The sequence below is a fragment of the Dermacentor albipictus genome, chromosome 10 (genome assembly GCF_038994185.2).
Source record: "Dermacentor albipictus isolate Rhodes 1998 colony chromosome 10, USDA_Dalb.pri_finalv2, whole genome shotgun sequence".
Lineage (NCBI taxonomy): Eukaryota > Metazoa > Arthropoda > Arachnida > Ixodida > Ixodidae > Dermacentor > Dermacentor albipictus.
In genome coordinates this window covers 9,486,257-9,505,898 of record NC_091830.1, presented here as the reverse complement: position 1 = coordinate 9,505,898, position 19,642 = coordinate 9,486,257, and the positions used below count along the sequence as shown (strand labels likewise).

General features: G+C 45.6%; 1 protein-coding gene across 2 annotated transcripts in view; it reads right to left on the bottom strand.

The window, feature by feature from the left end:
• The window catches only part of THADA (Thyroid adenoma-associated protein homolog), a 94,168-nt gene extending 84,129 nt beyond the window's left edge, over positions 1-10,039 (bottom strand). Inside the window, exons 1-5 of one of the 2 annotated variants that reach the window (XM_065454682.2) lie at positions 9,497-10,039; positions 8,764-8,861; positions 8,546-8,664; positions 6,080-6,225; positions 3,112-3,144 (exon numbers count right to left, since the gene is read on the bottom strand). In XM_065454682.2, the coding sequence (XP_065310754.1) occupies positions 3,112-3,144; positions 6,080-6,225; positions 8,546-8,664; positions 8,764-8,861; positions 9,497-9,572 (472 nt within the window). In that variant the 5' untranslated portion in view covers positions 9,573-10,039. The remainder of the gene's footprint in view (positions 1-3,111; positions 3,145-6,079; positions 6,226-8,545; positions 8,665-8,763; positions 8,862-9,496) is intronic. The other variant, XM_065454681.2, reaches the window with a different exon arrangement.
• Positions 10,040-19,642: the final 9,603 nt, after the last annotated feature.

Below are 19,642 nucleotides of genomic sequence, written 5' to 3'. Positions count from 1 at the left end.
GTCCAAGTGTGCAATTGAGCACAGACACAAAATTGGGGCAAAATGCTGATAAATTTAATCCTAGCAACTACCAGTGACACAAGTGGCAAGGCTTTGGTGCAAAACTGGGGAAGCAAAAGTTTGAACTTCACTTTCTCCAGTAATTACTAATATGTGTCCAACCTTAATAATGGTACTAAGGTAGTGAAACAAGTTTATGAGTCCTGATTAAGTTTTCGTCTTAACTATCCCTTTAAGTACTGCACACAAGCATGGTGTTAGACAAAAAGAGCCCTGAAATGCAAACTCTGTGCAAATCTAAGCATCAAGGAACCAGTCGTCACCTTTCCACAGAAGCCATTCACAGCCGGCTTCCCTAATTCTGTGAACGATTGTATTGCATATTGTTGTGTACTGATATCGCGTGTCACACTGACACTGCATTTTCATGAGTATTGCTTATCAGCCACGGAAGCAGCAGTCGGTGGATCACATGTTCATCACCCTATAAAAGGGCACTGCATCAATAAACATTGTCTGTTCTACCCTGGCGTCTGGCCGATACACAACAGTTGGCAACGAGGAAGGGACGGCGATGGCTGTCGGCAGGATCGGTGAGTATCGTCTCGGCACGAACGCGTCGTGGGACGAACATGTCGAGGCTAGAAATGTTCTGCGAAGCAAACAAGATAGCGAAAGAACAGAAAAAAGCCATCCTGCTGAGTTGTTGCTCTGGTGAAGCCAGCAAGACCAACAGCAGCAACCTACGATGAAATTAAGATAGCAGTTCGCAAGCACCTGCATCCAAGGCCTTCAGAGCTGTACACAAGGTTTTTGTTCTACAAGAGAAACCAGGCTGCCAAGGAATTGGTTGCGGACTACGTCACGGCGCTTCGGAAGCTAGCTGAAGGCTACAGTTTTGGCGATAAGCAGCTCCCGTTGGACATCATGATGCGAGAGCGTTTCGTATGCAGCCTCCAGAACGAAGCAGTTCAGCAGCAACTTCTCAGAGAACATGACCTTACATTCAAGGTTGTGTACGACATGGCCGTGACCGCAGAAGCGGCAGCCAAGCAACAGCGAGACATACGCATGCAAGGCTGAGACAAGACAAAGAACTGCCAAGGCATGACGCAAGCAACCCACACGAAGCAGGACACCACAGCAGAGGGTTCTAGTTGCTACTGTTGCAACGGTATGCACGCTCCGCATTTATGCAGATTTAGAAAAGCGGCATGCTTCAAATGCAAAAGGGTTGGACATGTAGCAAGGGCTTGTCGTTCAAAAGGCGAAAGTAGAGCGGCCCGGAAGATGATGCCTGAGCAAAAGAGGAAAGTTGAAAAGAGCAAAGGCGTGTACAAAATGAGTAAATTGTTTTCACTCTGCGAAATGAAAGAGCAAGAACAGAAGTTTATGGTTAAAGTACAGATACAAGGGCAATATGGAAGTTGATTCCGGAGCCTCATGCTCAAAAGTGAGTGAAGATACATTTCGAGTAATCGAGGAACCACTGGAACAACTCTCGTAACCTGGTCAAAGGAGGCGTTACCACTGCTGGGTCGAGCAACCATCTTGGTAGAATTCAAGGGCCAGAAGGCGAAGCTGCCTTTGTTGGTAGTAAAGAATCGGGGCAACAGCCTTGATTCTTTACTACGAACAGCCAACACAAATGGACAGCTAGTTTGCGCCTTACGAGGTGAGGAAGTCAGAGTTGCCGTTGCATTGTGATTGTATACTGTGGGGGAATCGCGTTGTAATTCCTAAAGCAGCAGGAAAAAGTGTGCTTCAACTGCTGCATGCAAATCACCTTGGGATGAGTGCCATGAAAGCATCAGCTAGGGGGCTCATGTGGTGGCCGAAAATTGACCACGAAATTGAAGAGTTTGTACAGCACTGTCAGCCATGTCAGAGTAACCAGCAGAGCGATCCCAAGGCTCCAGTGCATTTTTGGATCAAGCCAGATCAACCTTGGGGTCGCTTACAAATTGATTTCGCTGGCCCAGTTAATGGAGAAGTATTCTTAATCGTGGTAGACGCGTATAGCAACCGGGCTGAGGTCGAAGTGATGTCATCCATGAAGGCTACAGGTCGTCACCAGCTTAAGGAAGATGTTTGCAACACACGGTGTGCCAGACGTTATCGTTTCAGATAATGGCACAGCATTCACTAGCTTGGAGTTGCAAACGTTTTTAAAGTGTAAAGGTGTGCATGCTATTTTCACTGCACCTTATAATCCTGCCAGTAATGGTAGGGCGGAGAGGATGGTAAGAGAAATTAAAGAAGCATTAAAGAAGCAATAGGAGGTTCGACGCAGCGCAAGATTTCGCGGTTCCTCTTTAAACAGCACACAAAGCCACATTCGATCACGGGAAAATTTCCGGCAGAATTAATGATCGCACGAAGGCTGAGGACAGCCTTGGACAGACTTCATACGGACCGGCAACACGCGCCTGAACTGCAATGACCAGAGATTATGAGGTTCCGTGTCAGTGACGCGGTCTATGTTAAATGTGTTTGTCCGGGTGCAAGGTGCAAGGTGGCCAGGGTTGTGGCAGTCCGAGGCTCGGTGCGTACACCGTCCAGCTGGAAAACTGCGAGCGCCATCACAGGCACTGGAACCAATTGAGGAGTGCTTGGACGAAGCTTGAAGCCGATCCAGTCCAAAGTGCAGACTACCCCGTCAGGCAACCTCCAACAGCCAGACGACAACAGCTGCCGGCCAGCACGGAAGCAGCCACAGGGGCAAGTCTGAGCCAAGCTACCCAAGACCCGGTCGAGCCGCGAAGATCAACATGCGTTAGACGGCCTGTCGCACGTTATGGCATTGACGACTAACCAGACATCTTGGAATTGTGTAACGAATCTTAAGAGAAAGGAATGTTGCATACTGATATCACGTGTCACACTGACACTGCATTTTCATGAGTATCGCTTATCAGCCACGCAAGCAGCAGTCGGCAGATCACATGTACCCTATAAAAGGGCACTGCATCAAGAAACGTCTGTTCCACCCTGGCGTCCGGCTGATACACAACACAACAGCCGGCTTCCCTAATTCTGTGACCGATTGTATTACATATGGTAACAGTAAAAAAATCAGGTTAAACAATACTGCCAGAGGTGTGCACTTACCATCAGAAAAGCAGCGCTCGACCGATCGCACTCCTGCAACGCAAAGGTCACATTGGTAGTGAATACAAGCAACAATGCATTGGAACACTATCAGATACAGAAACCACCACTGACATCAAAAGTAAACTGTGAGAGGCAACACTTTAAAATAAAAAAAAGAAAAAGGGAAAAGAAAGAAGAGCAAGAAGGGGAGCACACATTTTTAAACTTGCAGTTTGTGGGGTTCGGGGCACACCCAGTCAGAGGTGTTTATCTATTCTGTCATCCCCCATGCCTTTTCTTTTTCACCCACAATGGTTATCAGGGGTGATCTTTCTCACTGACTTTTTTTTTGTTTTTGGCACTGCGCACTTCCAGCAGCGGCAGCACATCCAGCATGATTGGGCACAAGGGGGGAGGGAGAGAGATATCTCTCAGGGTTAGCATCAGGTGCGTATACGTTTTCTCCTCTCATCCACCGGCCCCTTTTGTTTTGGCCGTCGCTCGGACTTGAGTTCATCTATGGTGCATACCTGGCATTGCTCCTTTTCTGAAAGCTAAGCTAAATAGCAGTGCCTAGTGCTCATGCGTGGTCATAATACGCCGAGCTGCATTTATTGAAAGCCAAAGCTGACAAAAAGTGCCCCAGCTGCTCTCACGATTAGGCTCATTGCTTATTGAGAAAGTGAGCAGCATAGCCATGGGGACACTTTGCCCTTAGTGACATGTGGCAGGGAACCATCCTCTGGCAGCGACGTGCTAGCGGCTTCCGTTTCTGAATTTCTGTCCGTGGCACAGGAGCCTTCTTGCTCTGTGCGCCACTATAAAGCTGGAAGTTTGTGCAGTGTCAAGTGCACCAAAGACAAACAGACCTGTTCCCATTAACTCAGAGCAATACTGTGTTTCTTGATGCGCAGTGCTGGGTGCCCTTTGCAGAGTGAGCACACGTGCGCAGTAACGTGCTAGATTAAGCGAGGCGACGGCTGACACAGCCCCGAGGCTCACTAAGCCTGAACCTACGGTGGGCAGTGCTTCTGTGAGGTACCAGACCTCCACAACTTGCACTCAACAAAACGGAAATATTATTAGTCAAGAGAATGCCTGGTATGGATGCTTACAAAAAGTAGAACAATGTGTGGAGATACTGAGTGGCAACGACTGATCACTATTCATTTACTATTACTTTTGCAATGATGTTAACCCTTTGAGGGTCGAATTATGTTGAAAAAACTTTCCCAGGTGGTCAAATTACTTTATTACGGATCTTGAATGTACAAAATGTATAAAGTCAGGAATAAATAGTAAAAAAAAATTAGGAACAGTATTTTGGTGTCGGCATCACTCAGAACTGCAAAATGTTCAATAGTATTTCAGAGTGTGGTACTCCTTGAAACACGGATCTACGCACAGCGCCTTATCGCAGTCTGCACACCTAAAATGCGTGTCTGTTCTCCTCTTGGAACGACGAGTTGTGTTCGCGCACACGACATCTTCCCTGCATGCGGCTGCCTTGGGCAGAGGTCTGAAGCACCCTCTCGCGTAAGCGCGTTGCCGCAGGAAGCAAGAATACTTCATGAGGGGTGGTGATAAATAAGCTAAGAGCAGTGCCAATCAAGATAGAAATCAAGTTCCACAGCTCTGCAAGAGAGTGCCGACAAAGAGAAAAATGACGTTTCGCGCGCCTTCGTTGCGATCACGCAGCGAAACCGAAACCGCAAAAGGGCTGTTGCCACAGTCTGTGTGACGCGCTGAAGCTAGAAATCAGTTCTCTTTATCTCCCCAAGAAGGTAGCACAAATTTCAAACGCTTCTTGCAAGTCTGAAGAGATGGCAGCACCTCTCAGTGAGCCTGCATCATCATTATGGCACGAAATTTCAAACGGAGGGTCGAAACATACCCGTTTGGCAAAGACCTTGCAGGACAGAAAACCGCCGCCTTACATGTACGGCAAAAACCCTCAAAGGGTTAAAGGAGTACTGAAACAACTTTAAAGTTGCAGAAACTGTGCCCCCCACTCCTCTCGCACAAAAAAGGATCACACTTTGCTCGTGCGAAGGGTGCGAAAGATTTGCAAGATACCGTGCGAACTTCATACTTGTCTCAGTATGCTAGACCTGGAATGATCAACATTCTCATTGTGTCATGACACAGAGCAAAATTTGGTGACGTCGGTTTAGCAATAAGATCAGGAATGATAATGCTTATCATAAAAAAATGAATAATGAGAGCTGCATATGTTTCTTCTGAATGCGCTCACATGTGACAGCTGCAGTGATCACATGAATGGAGCAAGCCTGTGAGCCCTGATGTCATGAGACATTACTACCTTGACTATCAAAATTGAAAATGATGAATAGGATAAAGCATATTGATAAATTATTTAGTGCTCTGGTGCATGTCAGTATTTTTTCTATTTTCTAAGGTTTAGAGTTTTTGAAGTGTCATGTTAAAAAAATAAAAAGTGAGAAGTTTCATGTCAGTAGTATTCCTTTAGGCCTTGATACGCATGCAATCATTTCCTGGAAACATCAGCTGCTTACAATATGTATAACATGAAGCAAATGACCATGCATACATAACCACATGTGATGACAACAATCTTTTTTTTTAATAACAGAAATCCCGAACGCATAGCTACAATTCTGCAGGCATGGCATGCTCGTTTTACTTAGGTATGCAGGTGATTTTTGAATGTTTCAGAGCAAATGACACAGTGATGGCCCTGCACTTCCTGACTTGAAATAGCAGTCACAGCCATTGGGAGAGTCCTCGAGGCCCTCAAAAAAAAGAAAAAATTTCACATTTTAAGTTTTGGTTAAGATGTGCAATGAGAGCCCAACTTTTCGTGTGGGTCTAACCATCTGCTCTCAGTTTCAATGATAAACGGAGAATAGTTGGATGACGATGTCATGGCTCCTTTAGTATACACCGCGAAACAGAGAATTCACATTTTCAGGCATGCAGTTAAAAAAAGGGAAAGAAAGCTTACCCAGCGGTTCAGACAAGCAGTACAAAAGGTTTTCTATATTGTGTGAAATCTTGCCCAAATCCGAATCTGACATAAAGAGAGAGTCCTTCAATGCTGCAGACAGCTGAGGCAGAACAGCAGCAGCTGCAAAACTGGCTCCCAGAACCCTGCAAGAAATAAATTTAAAATTTAAATGAGAATTGGAATGCTATAAACATTTAAGTTTTACAGTGTGGTTTCCAGCAAACCAGTTTCAGAATTTTCTTACTTTTAAAGCCTTCCTTCCCACAATTCAAGCTATAAAGTTCAACTGGATTTCTACGATCGAAAAAGTAAAAAATTCAAGAGAGCCACTATTTTGTTGAGCTCTAAAAGCACATTTTCATAATTAAAAAAAAATGAAAAAAATTCAATTTTCCAACAGGAAAGTACTGGACACCCATGAGCATAGTGAAGATAACAGGACACATGCTAAATTTTGAACTTTGTTTTGCACGTGGCAAACTTATCTTACTCAAACCCAAAGGTCGCTCAGGATCACAATTGCTTTCAATTCAGTTCTTAACGAACTTGTATCATGACAAAATGTAGCACTATAACACAGAAAAAGAGATTGAGCACTCATTTGTCATCACTTTTTCTGTCCGCTATTTGTTAGACAGACACAGCTGAAGCTTTTGTTTTCACTGCCGCTACCATTTAAAAATTATGTTGCAAATTTGACCGAAGTGCAAATTTTGTTTTGTTTGATTGCAGAAGTGCTAGGAGCACTAAAGGCTAGTTCTGACGATGCCTTTTGTTGGTGTTTTATTCTTCCAGACTCTAGAATGTGCCAAATATAGCCAAATCTGATGAATAGTTAAAGTGCACTTGTCATTTCATATTTAGCATGGTGTTGTTGAAGGAAGAATTCCAACAGAAACGCTTAACAACCTGCCAAAAAAACTGTCAATCAACTTGATTGATTCTTTTGGGCCAGATAAAGGAAGAGTATAAGGGAAGAGTAAGTAAGATGCCACAGTTATAAGTTAAAAGCAGCGTTTTCATGCATGTGAACAATGTAACCACTTTTTTATGCTTCTGGTTGTGAAAACCACTTTTCATGGTCTAAACACAGAGACGAAGATGTAACTATGTGTGGTACATTGGCTCACTGATTCTGAATTGGCAAATGATGCTGAGCGCTTGGTATTAATAACACTTTATGGGTGTTTTTCATCGTCTGCGTGACGACACAATAGTCTATATCAAAGCAGTGTCAGTTTCACAAAACCTGGTGGCAGGAATATGAATAAACCAATTTCTTACAGTTTCACATGTACATGACTTTTTATTCAGGCTGAATTATTTTACGTAATCACTTCCAAGTTAACATTTACTATTAAAAGAAGACTGACGAAAATTTGCACAATAATCTACAAGAGGTCTCACGTGGACATTTTTTAAATCCCCCCCTTTGAATGAAACAAGCAACATGAACACAAACAGGTGAAGCTTCCGCAACTGCCCCTATGACTGCAGGGCCTTTCAGGATAACGGCAGTGACTAAACAAGGCCACTTAGAACACTTGTGTATAACGAGGTATAAAGCTCTTCTTAATATTGTAAGTATTTTCACAATGACCATGTCATTCCAAGAAAAGGTCCCAGGATCTGTGTTTCTTTCAAAAACCAAATACAGGCACAAAATACCAACAGTACTGTTAAGCATTCTCACCTTGCACTTCTGAAGCGCCAAAGGTGCTCACTGTTTATTCTGCTTTTTAATACAGCCCATCATATGGCAAATGTCCTTACACTGCTTACAGGTCCCACTAAGATCATTTGATTCGCCAATATCTTTGAAACTTTGCAGCACTTTGCAAATTCTTAATCTTTGGGTTGTGCAATGCCACCTTCTTCACTACAACCACAGGTAGTACTTTGCAGTTAAATCATTGCATTACTGCATCTGTAATGATGCTTTATGTGTGCACTGCTTTATGTGGTCATTTCTTGCCCATTTACTACTGCCTTTTTACAAGTGAGCACTCCAATGAACTAAGTACACATGGTTTCAGTTGTAATAGAATAAATACATGTATTTACTGAGTTATTTCGAAAAAGTCTGCAATGCTGATGCAAGGGATCAGTGATAATCAAAACATAAGAGTATACAGAACTGCCCACTTTGCTCAGGGCAACATTATTAACAGTGCAGACTTTAGTGCCAACCTTTAGCACAGATATTAACATTTAGAATTACCACAACAACCAATACCATGTGCACTGCTAATCTGCACTTAACATGTGCAGACATGCACATGTTAACATGCACATAACACGGAGACAAGTAACGGAATGTTTCAAATGCTAATAGGCCATTACATTAAGTGTTTGAAGGCCTTCTTTTCACTGTCCCAGTTCCCTTCCGGCACTAAATTTTTCTTGCCAACACTATCAACTAGCTCAATGATACAAACTGCTAAGCAGAACACCAATGCAAACCTGAACGCAGCCTTTTTGACGTGTTGCCCATGGCTGGCCGTGATAACAACATTGGATAGAACTTCCACGGTTAGTTCCTGCAGGACCACATCCTTGCACTGCTGGAGCTCTTGTTCAATCTGGAAGTTGAAAGCTTGGTAAGCTGCGCCTAGAACACGCAGAGCAGCTTTTGTATGTAAGCACAACGGCTTTAGTAGTACATAAAGATGAGAGAAAACCTTTTTTATGGCAGCCACTTGCTCCACGCCATCAGAGCTGACCAGTGTCTGATAGAGCTCTCCAAGAAGGCTGCTGCTGGGATTCTTTACTAGAAAATCTGCGACAAGGAAAGATTATGCCATCAATGATGGGTGACCGGTAAAGAGCCCGCTGTTCATCACTGAAAGGTTAGACATTCTCGCGAGTGACGAGCCGGCCAAGATACATGAACGCATGCCGCTCATATTAGTATACTGACAGACCATTGACACGGTGATCTAATACAACGCAACGACGCGCCGCTGACACGAAACGCAAATATGCCGTATAAGGTCGCTGTGTGCGATCTGAAACAATCATTACATCCTTGTATGCGCGTACTCTAAAGCGAATCATCAAGTTAAATGTTTCATCGCTCCGTTGCTTTCTGACGGAACTGCGGCAGTTGCTCTCGAATGCCGACATTCGATCTCATCCCGTCCCTGTTCAGCTCCATAAAAAGAAAAAAAAAACTAGAAGCTTTAACCTGAAAACAAGCGACACAATTCCGCCCACGGTGACTGTCGGTATGCGTTCACAGAGGTAAATTTGTACCGCGGCGAAGACAAAAACAACTGTCGCTTCAAAACAAGGACACCTCCCAGCTTCACTATACATATACTGTTAGCAGCCACGCGTAATGTATAAACACTTCGTGCGGGTGCAAATAGAGCACAGGTAAGTGAAAAGGAAGAAAATAAACGCGAAGCTTACCATTGAGCCGGTCGAGCACATGCTGAGCCGATTGAACCGGCGCAGGCTTCAGCGTTTCGCCTTTCTTGCGGGCCATATCGCTCTAAGCAACGGAAGACTATCATGTGCTGAACGCGTCGATGAAAAAGAGATGGGTTCTCATTTGCGCGAGAGCCCTAGGAAGCCTGCGATCGCTGCGAAGATTGACAAGTTCGGCTTCCCATATGACTGACGGCACAGTGCACACGCTCACCATGTGCTCCGACATGGACGAACGCAGATGCTTACGACGAGCCAAGTCGCGCCATACCATTGGCTAATGCCGAGCATGTGATTGTAAAACGCGCTAGAGAGCGCATGCAGTTGCCTTCTCCTTGAGTAGACATTTTTCAGCATTTTTCACGTAAGCACAAACGTAAAAAAATATTCCTGAGTATAATTTCCGAAGGTGGACTCGCGCATAAAATGCTTGCTTATACTTAAAGCTCCTGTAAAATAGAGGTTCACAGCTGGGGATCTGAAACTGAACCATGCATTGACGATCTGCTGCAGGGTTTGTGGCAGCGCGCTATTTTTGAGAGAATGTATGAAGTACGGAACGCTTTCACCACGCGCTAGAGGTCACGTGTAAGATCGATTATGCTGAACGCTATTAAGAAAAAATTGTGCTTATTACGACGCCTCTAGCAGGAGACATTCAAACTAACCCGGGCATCCCTTGAGTGCTTCTACTATGCTTGTTTTGTTAGCAGCGGCGCGCGGTCGATTTTGTCGCATAGAGAAAGGGATTGAACAAGTAGAGAGGCTAGAACTACTATAGAACTACTATAGAACAAGAGCGGACACTCGGCGAAAATTGGAAACAGGAAACACGTCATGCTATACTTTTAACATCGACGAATTGGGGTCGCGAGCATCGAAAAAAAGAAGAATGTGAAATGAGAGTAACAAAAATTGTTTTATTTTTTTTATTCTTTCCCGAAAAAATTAAAGATATCTGCGTATAAATTAAATTAAACTTTGCGACTTACTTCCGTTGCCTAGCGACAGGCGAACCGGCGAATGACGAGCCAGACATAGAGAAAGGAATATAACAAGAGCGGACACTCCCATAGAGCCCAGCGGCCGAATTGACTGCAGCGCACCAAGCCGTCGATGTTAAAACCTGAAGCACACTTCCGGTTTCGGTTTTGAGCGCGCGCGTTTTGAGTTCTAGCTGGTGCGCGTCACGCCGGCTCCGTTTTTTTTTTTTTTGCTTTTGCAGCAAATATTTATTTACATATTTATTTCTAATTTATTAAATATTTATTTGCAAATTATTTAATTAAGTAAAATTGATTGCGAACGATCTTCACAAGCCTCTATTGAATATGTGCACGTGCACTTTCATAAAGACACCTTGTGAAATGTAGAAAAATTAACGTTTATTTTATTCTTTGTAAATGCTCGTCGCGGGCTTTTGTGAATTCATCCAGCGTTGTGGCACCAGGTAAGCAGCAGTAGTTTCCGCAGGAAGCTCCACCAGACGACGTGAGCTGAAAAAATTACAAGCGTTATTTTGGTATTAACATCTAAGAATAATGCCTGTAGAGGCGAAGCGTGCGAAAGTGGTGAGTGGGCGGCATTACAAACAAAAGCAATTCGTATTTAAACACACGGCGTAGGAAATAACCGACTCGTCCCAAGCAATACCATATACATACCACAAACACATTCTAATTCCAAGCATTCCCCTCTTTCCAATTCTTATTTCCTGCACTTTAATAGCTCGAATGCGCGGGCAACGGCGCGTTTCGCGAACTTGGCTACAACCGACGCGCAAGTACGCTACGAATACACAGAGGTGGCCACAACACAGGCTCTCAACCAGAGCATGCTGGACGCTCGCAGAATTCCTTCTACTCGCACTCAAGAGAACATGCGTGGGTGCCGTTCAGAAGACAGAATTTTCGAGTTACTAGTTCCTGGCGTTTGATCTCCTTGGCTTATCACTTGTACGTTCTGCAGGCGCAAGCAACGCACTCCCGTGTTATCACTCTTGACGATTGCTCGTCGCGTTTTCGACAAGTGTGGGTACCGAAAGAAGCTAGGCTTAAATTGTTGCGGGGACATAAAAATTGCGACAAATTTGTCGCAGTAAGATTCAGTACGCGCCAAACTAACTCACCACGGCCGAGCTGCTTTTCGCTGCGTCACAACAGGCGCGGCGAGCGGGCCTCATAACATAAAAGTATCGAAACTAATTTTCAACACTATTGGACGTCAGAGAAAGAAAAGCGCCATGAACTTGTCAGTGCATTAAAGCGAGGAACCGCGCACCACGGCCGAGCTGATTTTCGCTAACCGAGTCACAGCGCCAGGCGCGCCCACTGCGCTCGAAAGGTAGCCCAAAAAGTAATGAAAGTAGTTTCAATAATGTTGGCAGTCAGAGAAAGCGCCAAAACTTGCCGCAGTAAAATTCCGTACACGCGCGCGCGAAACTGCGTCCCAGCACCCTGTTCGACTAGCGTGCCCAAATACTACCGAAATTAGTTAAAACAATATTGGCGCTTATAGGAAGCGTCGCAAACATCTCCCAGTACGATTCTTTAATTCAAATTAACTGCTCCACGACGGCCACGCTGTTGTTCGTTAACTGCGTCACAAGTCTATAGCATAGTGGCCGGGCAGTAAGCCTAATTGCTTGAAGTGCGTCGCACAGACTGTCGAACAATGTTTCTCACCTTGCCGTAGTCCAATAGTGCAGTGCTGCCATGTCGAAGTTCCGAATGAACGCAATAATTCGCCGGGAGGCCACCAAACCAGGCTAAATCCCAAAATAGAAAAACAGGCAGACGGGTGCCCGAACAGTCCAACGCTCAGATGCGCGGCCGGTCTCACCCGCTACGGCGGTGTGTTTGCCGAATGACGCAAACATCTGGCTCATTGTGTGTTCGCATTTCGATGGAAGCGAAATGCGAACACACAAAGGAAACTCGGGCAAGACATATTTACACCCCAAAGGGTGCAACAGTTTCAAGAGTTTAGATTGTTTATCTATATAGTAACGTTGGCCAGAATATACAACTTACGTGCGTGCAATGACACGGAAACCATGTGCTTTCAAACACCGCCTACTCCGCTTCGGAATGGCGCATGTCTGTGATCGAGCTGCCATCGGCGATGACGATCGTCGCTGCGAATTTTCTAGCAAACTATTCACCCAGAGGAAGAACATGCTGCAACACATCAGGAACGTTCACAAAATGGCCGTGGATGTCAAGAAATTGATGAAATGCGACGTATGTGGCAATCCCTGCCTACGATGGAGAAGTATATTCGGAGGACCAGATCGCTGCGCACAACTTCGAGGCTGAGTACGTGCACCTGGTGTTCCGGAAGAATAAGGGTGAGAAACAGTTTTATTAAGTATATTCTCATTCATCGTGAGCGAATGAAGTTAAACGCAACATTATATCTTTGACTTTTTAAAATTTCTTGTTGCGCAATGTACCTCCAAAAAGCAGTTGTTTATGTCTTGCGGGTTTTTGTTTTCTCTCTCTCCATCTGTTTCGCGAAGAGCAGGTTTTGAGCAGGTGCCTAATTTATTTCCTTGGGGTATTTTGAAGTTTGTACCCTCGTTATATATAATTTGTTTGTTTATCCTGTCATGTGTGCGTGCTCTCCGCGATGCGCTACATGACATACGTTTGGCATGATCTGCTTTCCTGCACAGCAAGTGGAGGGAAATTTGACGTTTGTAAAACTTTTTTTTTCTTTAAGCGACAGGAGTAAAAACTGTTCTGCGTTCTGACGTTGCTCTGTGCCACGTGCGTGCGTGGCCTAGTCTTCGCCTCAATGCACGTTGCAATGCGGCAGAGACGCAGAACCGGGACCATACTTGAATTTGCGGATGTCGCCGGGATGGTCTCCTAGCGTATTCTCGGAAAACTCTTTAGTAGTACACTTCGTAGAACAGAGCGAAATTTGGCGCTCGCGCAACCTCCCCCCTGCCTTTTTTTTTTTTAAACGAGAGGAGGGATTTGCTCTGCGTTGTGACGTTGCTCTGCGCTACTTGCGTGCGTGGCATAGTCTTCGCCTCAGTGCAGGCCGCAAAAGGTCCGAATGCAGGCCGACGTAGGTCCAGGACCACACTTGAAATTGCGGTTGTCAGCGGCTTGGTCTCCCGGCGTACTTTGGGAAAATTCTTTAGTAGTACCACAGTCCTTCAGTTGAAGGACTATGGTTGTAGACTTCATAAAATAGAGCGAAATTTGACGCACGCGCAATCTAATTTTTTAAGAAGAGTGTGTTAGGAGGCTACTTGGTAAGACAACTTTTTGTGAACTTAAACTGCGCTTGGGACGAGACACCAAGGTAGAAGAAGACAGGACGAACGCAGACAAGCAACTGGTTTATTGAAATCACACATAATGCTGCTTCTTTGAACCAGGTGCATGCCCAAGCCAGATCATAACCGCGTGACCATGGAACACTCCCTCGCCAAGCCCCTATCTACAGTAAAAAATCAAGCTCTTCTTGAAAAGAAAGCTTTTCAAGAAGAAACTGAGAGAAGGGATTCGTACTGTTTTGGGACGTAGCTCGCACTACGTGCTGTCAGTTCATCTTTGTCTCATCGTAACTGCATTGCGGTGAACGTACAGTCCGATTCAATATTGAGGAAGGAGTGAGAATATATCATGCTTAAGTTTCAGATTTGTTTCTTACTAAAACAAAACTAATACGGTAAATTTTTTGAAGTTATGGTGCACCGCATTTCAAATTCAATTTCAACAGTAATTTGAGCAATATCAAGGGTGACCTCATGACACGGTCGAGTTGAAGGTGACGAAGTAAAATAAATGCTAAATTAGCCCGTGTCCGAGGCCTTCAATGTGATTATTTTTGTTTGCATCTCTCTCCCCAAAGTACTTATCACTATCTAATGCTATTTTGTGCTTTTATTACAGAATGTCATGAATGGAAAGCAGAAGAAGAGGGTAGCCAAAACTGCTGGTTCATTTTGCCCATAGGCCCCAAAAAGCTGACCAGCGGAGTGACAAGGATCCACTATTACTGTAATAGATCAGGCGAGGCAAGGAAAAACAAAGGTCATAGTGACCGTCGGGAGAAAAGTCAGGGGAGCTGTAGGTCTGGTAAGATATGTATTTCATTTGTTACTGTCACAAAGGACAACACTCAGAGTCTGACACCTGAAGGCACCAGCATAAGAGTCAGGTATCAAAGAAACCATTATGGTCATAAAGCAGAAATTCAGCCCTTGAGAATGAGTGACAAGGAAAACGCCAGCATAGCAGAGGGCCTATAGAAAGGGGTGTGCCTATAAAAACAATCCTAAAACGAATAAGAACATCTGTGGCATCCAAGCTGAGGCCAGTGGACTTGGCAGAGTGCTAAACCCTGCACAACATCAAACGGCAGTTCAACATTGCTGCTCCTGAACGTTGTCACACTAATGACGCTGTCAGTGTAGACATGCGAGTGCTTGTGATGAAAGAAAAAGGTGAAACACTTGTCCACCTGTACAAGGCACAAGGTGTGGTGGACCCAAGTGGTACATTTTCTTCAGCAGACTTTGCTCTTGTTCTGATGACAGAGCCTCAGAAGGAGCTACTAGAAAAATTGGGCCCTGCAGGGACTGTATGTCTTGACTCCACACATGAAACTACAGAGTACCAGTTTTAGCTGACCACTCTTCTGGTGCTAGATAAAGTAGGATCAGGTGTACCCATAGCTTATTTCATCTGCAACCGGATGAACGAGCTAATTTTTACAGCATTCTTCAAATATCTGGAGTCAGCCATGGCCAAAAAAGTGGCCGCTAAGGCATTTATGTCTGATGATGCCTCGCAATTCTACAAAGCATGGTCCACGGTCACGGGTGCCCCAAAACAGAAACTTCTCGGTGCCTGGCATGTGGATAAGGATTGGCGTAAGAAGATATTCGAGTGTGTAGAGAAACAGCTAAGGCCACATGTCTACCATAGTGTGCAGCTACTCTTAGAGCTCCTTGAGGAAAATGCATTTGAAGATTATCTTAAACAATTCCTCTCTAGTGAGGAAGAAAAACTGAGGGACTTCCTGAAGTACTTCATGGTGTATGCAGTTAGGCCGCAAGAGTGGGCCTATTGCTTTAGCACTTGTGGGGATGCGTGACTCTCGTGCGTCCCCAGATATCTTGTTTTCCTCTATCTCCTGCAATCCCGCTTCGCCGCGTGGCCTGTGTGACCCCCGCGGTGGTCGATGTGGTTGAAGCGCAGAGCGAGAGACGGCGCGAGTGTTGCGCCGCCACCGGCGGGGTTACTTGGGTGCGGGAGCGGAAGGCGCTTTCTCTTGGGATTCGGGTACGGCAAGGAGCTCGGCCGGACGTGCCGCGTGTGCGCCGTTCCATGCTTCTGCGAGACCGTCTCGCGTGGCCGCCTTCGAACGCGCCACCGTTCGCGTGACCGTACACGCGAATGACCAGGCGTTGGGATCCAGCATGGGGCGAACATATTCGCTCGCTATCTGGTCGCGGTGAGTCGGACTTCTAGATTTGTCGCGCGCCCATCGGCATGTTTTGTGGATAGCAACTCGGCTAGCAGGCATTGATCTATGAAAGATGCAATAAATGCCCTTGTGACTGTTTGCCCTACTGTGTCGTCGTTCCTTTGTCCCAAGAGTACCGGAGGAGAACCCCACATCTGGCGCCCAACCTGGGGCTCTTAGGGCATCGGACGATAGTTTTAACAGTTTTGCTTCGTTCGAGACGTTTGTTTGAACCGAAGCGTAGGGCTAGCGTGAATTTTGTTCGCTAGCGTTGGCGGCGTGCTTTCTTGAGCGAGGCGATGGTGGCTGTTGTGTGTTTGAACATGTCAACATGCCAAGCCTTTTCGCAAGTGTTTTTTTAATGACATTCGTCGGCACGAGAGCCACGTGGTCTGCATTCTGGGAGAGCGAGGCATATCGCCCAAGGAGCATATTGGCAAGCTTGAAGCGAGTGAGTACGGAAACCTCGTGGGTGGTCCGAATTTCTTATATAAATAGCTTGTTCTATCTCTTTGACTCTGATGAAGTCGCGGCTCTGGGAGCCGGGTGGCCGCGGGCCACGGGTGCCACTGCGGGCTGGCTGGTATTGCGGCCTGGCACCGGGCGTTCCGACACCTTCCGGGACGGTGGGCGCCGTCAACTCGGATGCTGTGTGCACCGAGCGGAGTAGGACCACCTCAGAGCTGACGTCTCTTCGCGGCTGCCTGTTTTGCGCTCGTTTTGGGTGCCCCTTGATAATTTGAAAGTAGCGACACTCTCCTCCTCACGGCGCTTTCCTCCTCGATTCTCCTCGCCCACCGGCTGCGCACGGCTCGCTTTTCCTCCTGGGCTCCCGCGGACTGGCCGCAGGATTCTATGGAAGCGTGTTATTTCGGGCCAGTTGCGCGCCCCAGTGGGGTTGAAAATTTTGAGAAATGCTAATAACAGCATCGATAATGCTGGAGGCATCGTTTATGAGGAGGTTGGTTTTTCCTTAAAGCCGTATGAACGGGGTATACTGATTTAAAGGGAGCTTTGAGGCGAGTTCTATACTCCAGACAATTGTTCTGCCACATGATCAGATGCTTTACTTCGTGCGTCTGATCTAGTATTGCTTGTGACACATCCCTTTGTGTGTGGCTTATTAAGCGAAAACCTGTTTCAAGGTCCGATTGTGAGCTACAGCAAATATCACGTGACCGAAGGAAGGCGGGAAGTGAACCAAAGCATGTGCAGCCGCGTATAAGAGATGATTAATGATTAGCAAAGTAATGATTGATTAGTGATTGGATTAAGATGAATTCGGGTGTATTAAGAAGGATTAAGGTGGATCAAAGTCGATGGAGGTGCATTAGGGTGAATGAAAGTGGATTAAGGTGCATAAAGGAGGACTATAGGTTGGATGAAAGTGCGTTGAGGTGCATTAAGGAGGATTGTAGTGGATTAGGGTGGATTAAAGTGCATGAAGAAGGATAAGGGTGGATAAAGAAGGATTAAGGTGCATTAAGGAGGATTGTGGTCGGCTAGGGAGAATTAAAGTGAATAAAGGAGGATTAAGCTCGAGTAAGGTGGATTCAGGACGATTATAGGGGATTAGAGTGGATTAAAGTGAATGAGGGAGCATTAAGGAGGATTAAAGTGCATCAAGGAGAGTTAGAGTAGATTAAGGTCGATGAAGGTGGATTAGGGTCATTAAGGACATTCGTGGATTATGGTGGATTAAAGTGAATGAAGGAGGATTAAGGTCGATGAATGTGGATTCGGTGGATTATGAATATTATGGTAGACTTACCGGTCCTAATACTCAATGAACCCTAATTCACCTTAGTCAACACTAATCCACCTTAATGCCCCTTCATCCACCTCAATACAACCTAATCAACCTACATCGCCCCTAATGCACCTTAGCCTAGCCTATACGGTCTTAATCCTCCTTTATCAACCCTAATCCATCATAATCCGTCTTAATGCTCATTCATCCACGTTAATCCTTAATAATGCACCTTAATCCAACTTAATAGTCTCCATCTACCTTAATACACCCTAATCCACCTCTATCAGACCTAATCCAGCTCCGCGGTCCCTAATCCACCCTAATCGGTCTTAATCCTCCTTTATCAATTCCAATTTACCTTAATCCACAATAATATTCCTTAATCCACCTTATCCCTCCCTAATCCTCGTTCATGCACCCTAACCATCCGAATCGGTCTTAATACCCCTTATCAACCCTTCACTTAATCCACCACGATCTGCTTTAATCCTCCTACACCCACCTTAATATTTATTCATTCATCTTAATCCTTCTTAATGCACTCTAATCCATCTTAATCTTCTTTAATACACTCTAATCCACCTTATGTCAATCACTAATGATTCATTCATTAACTTGGGTAATCATTCTCTTATACAGGGGTGTACATGCTTTGGGTCACCTCTGGCCTTCCTTGGGTCACGTGATACTTCCAGTTTACAACACGACCTTGAAACAGATCTAAAGGCTTTCGCCTTAAAACTTAAAAAAAGAACTCAATGTTGACTAGCTAACGCTCATCACCTGCAATACCACGGGTATACTTGCCACCAATTCTTTCAGGGCGCAAAGCAGAATCTATAATGCTGCACTTCCGACTGAATGACAACAGTTAGCGACGTGCGAGGTGATGGAGCCGCCCCAGAATATTAAGCAGACTGAGGACAACCGCAACAAAAAATTACCGACGATTACGTTACTTCCTAATGCGAAATTTGAGCGCAGCAAATAAGCTGTTTCACCTTTTCGATAGATTGAGGCAAAGAAATCGAGCAACACATGTATGCGCTATCACAGAATTTATTTTTTATTTTTCACACGTATTCCTTTAACAAAGACTGCACTAACAGTTCTTGACAGTCATGAAGGAAGCTTTGTGGTCGGAGAAATAGACTGATATATGTTCGACTTGGTACACCAATGCTTGATTCTCAAAGACGAGATCTATACAAGTGCCTCGCGAGGTTGTCACAGCCGTGGGACGCGTTACGAGCGAGAGGAACGGGATGTTCCCCCACATAAGTGTTAGGAAATTGCTGTTTGTCTTTATGTCAACATTAAAGTCCCCCACTACTAACATCGGTGTGGATGGATGGACGGTTAATGCGAGTTGCAGGAAGTGCACGACGTCTTTCGTGAGTGCGGTAGCGGACTCACGAAAGCGGTATCAGTCGGTCGCTGCTAGCGCTGGGGGGATGAAAGGGGGGCGGAGCTGGTTACCAGGCCGACGACAACGCCGACGACGACGCGAAACCCAGGAACGGACGCCAAAGAGACATTTGTGTAGCCAGCCCTCCTCCACAGTCTCTCCTCCTCCCTTCCATCATCCTCCCTCGCCCGGAGAGCCGACAGCGCGCATGCGCGGCGGCGGCGGAGCAGATTCGTCGGCGAGCTGGTTACGAGGCCGACGACGACGACAACGACAACGCCGACGACGACGACGACGCGAAACCCAGGAACGGACGCCAAAGAGCTGCGCTCTAAAACGCTGGTGAGTGGGCCGGAAGAATGAAAAAAAATACAGCATTACGGGATGCTTTGCTATAGCGAGCTATAAGAAAGACGCCTCAGCTTGCAAACAACGCTGTTCTTTGTCGTAACAAAGTTCTTTCGGCGAATGTTATGCA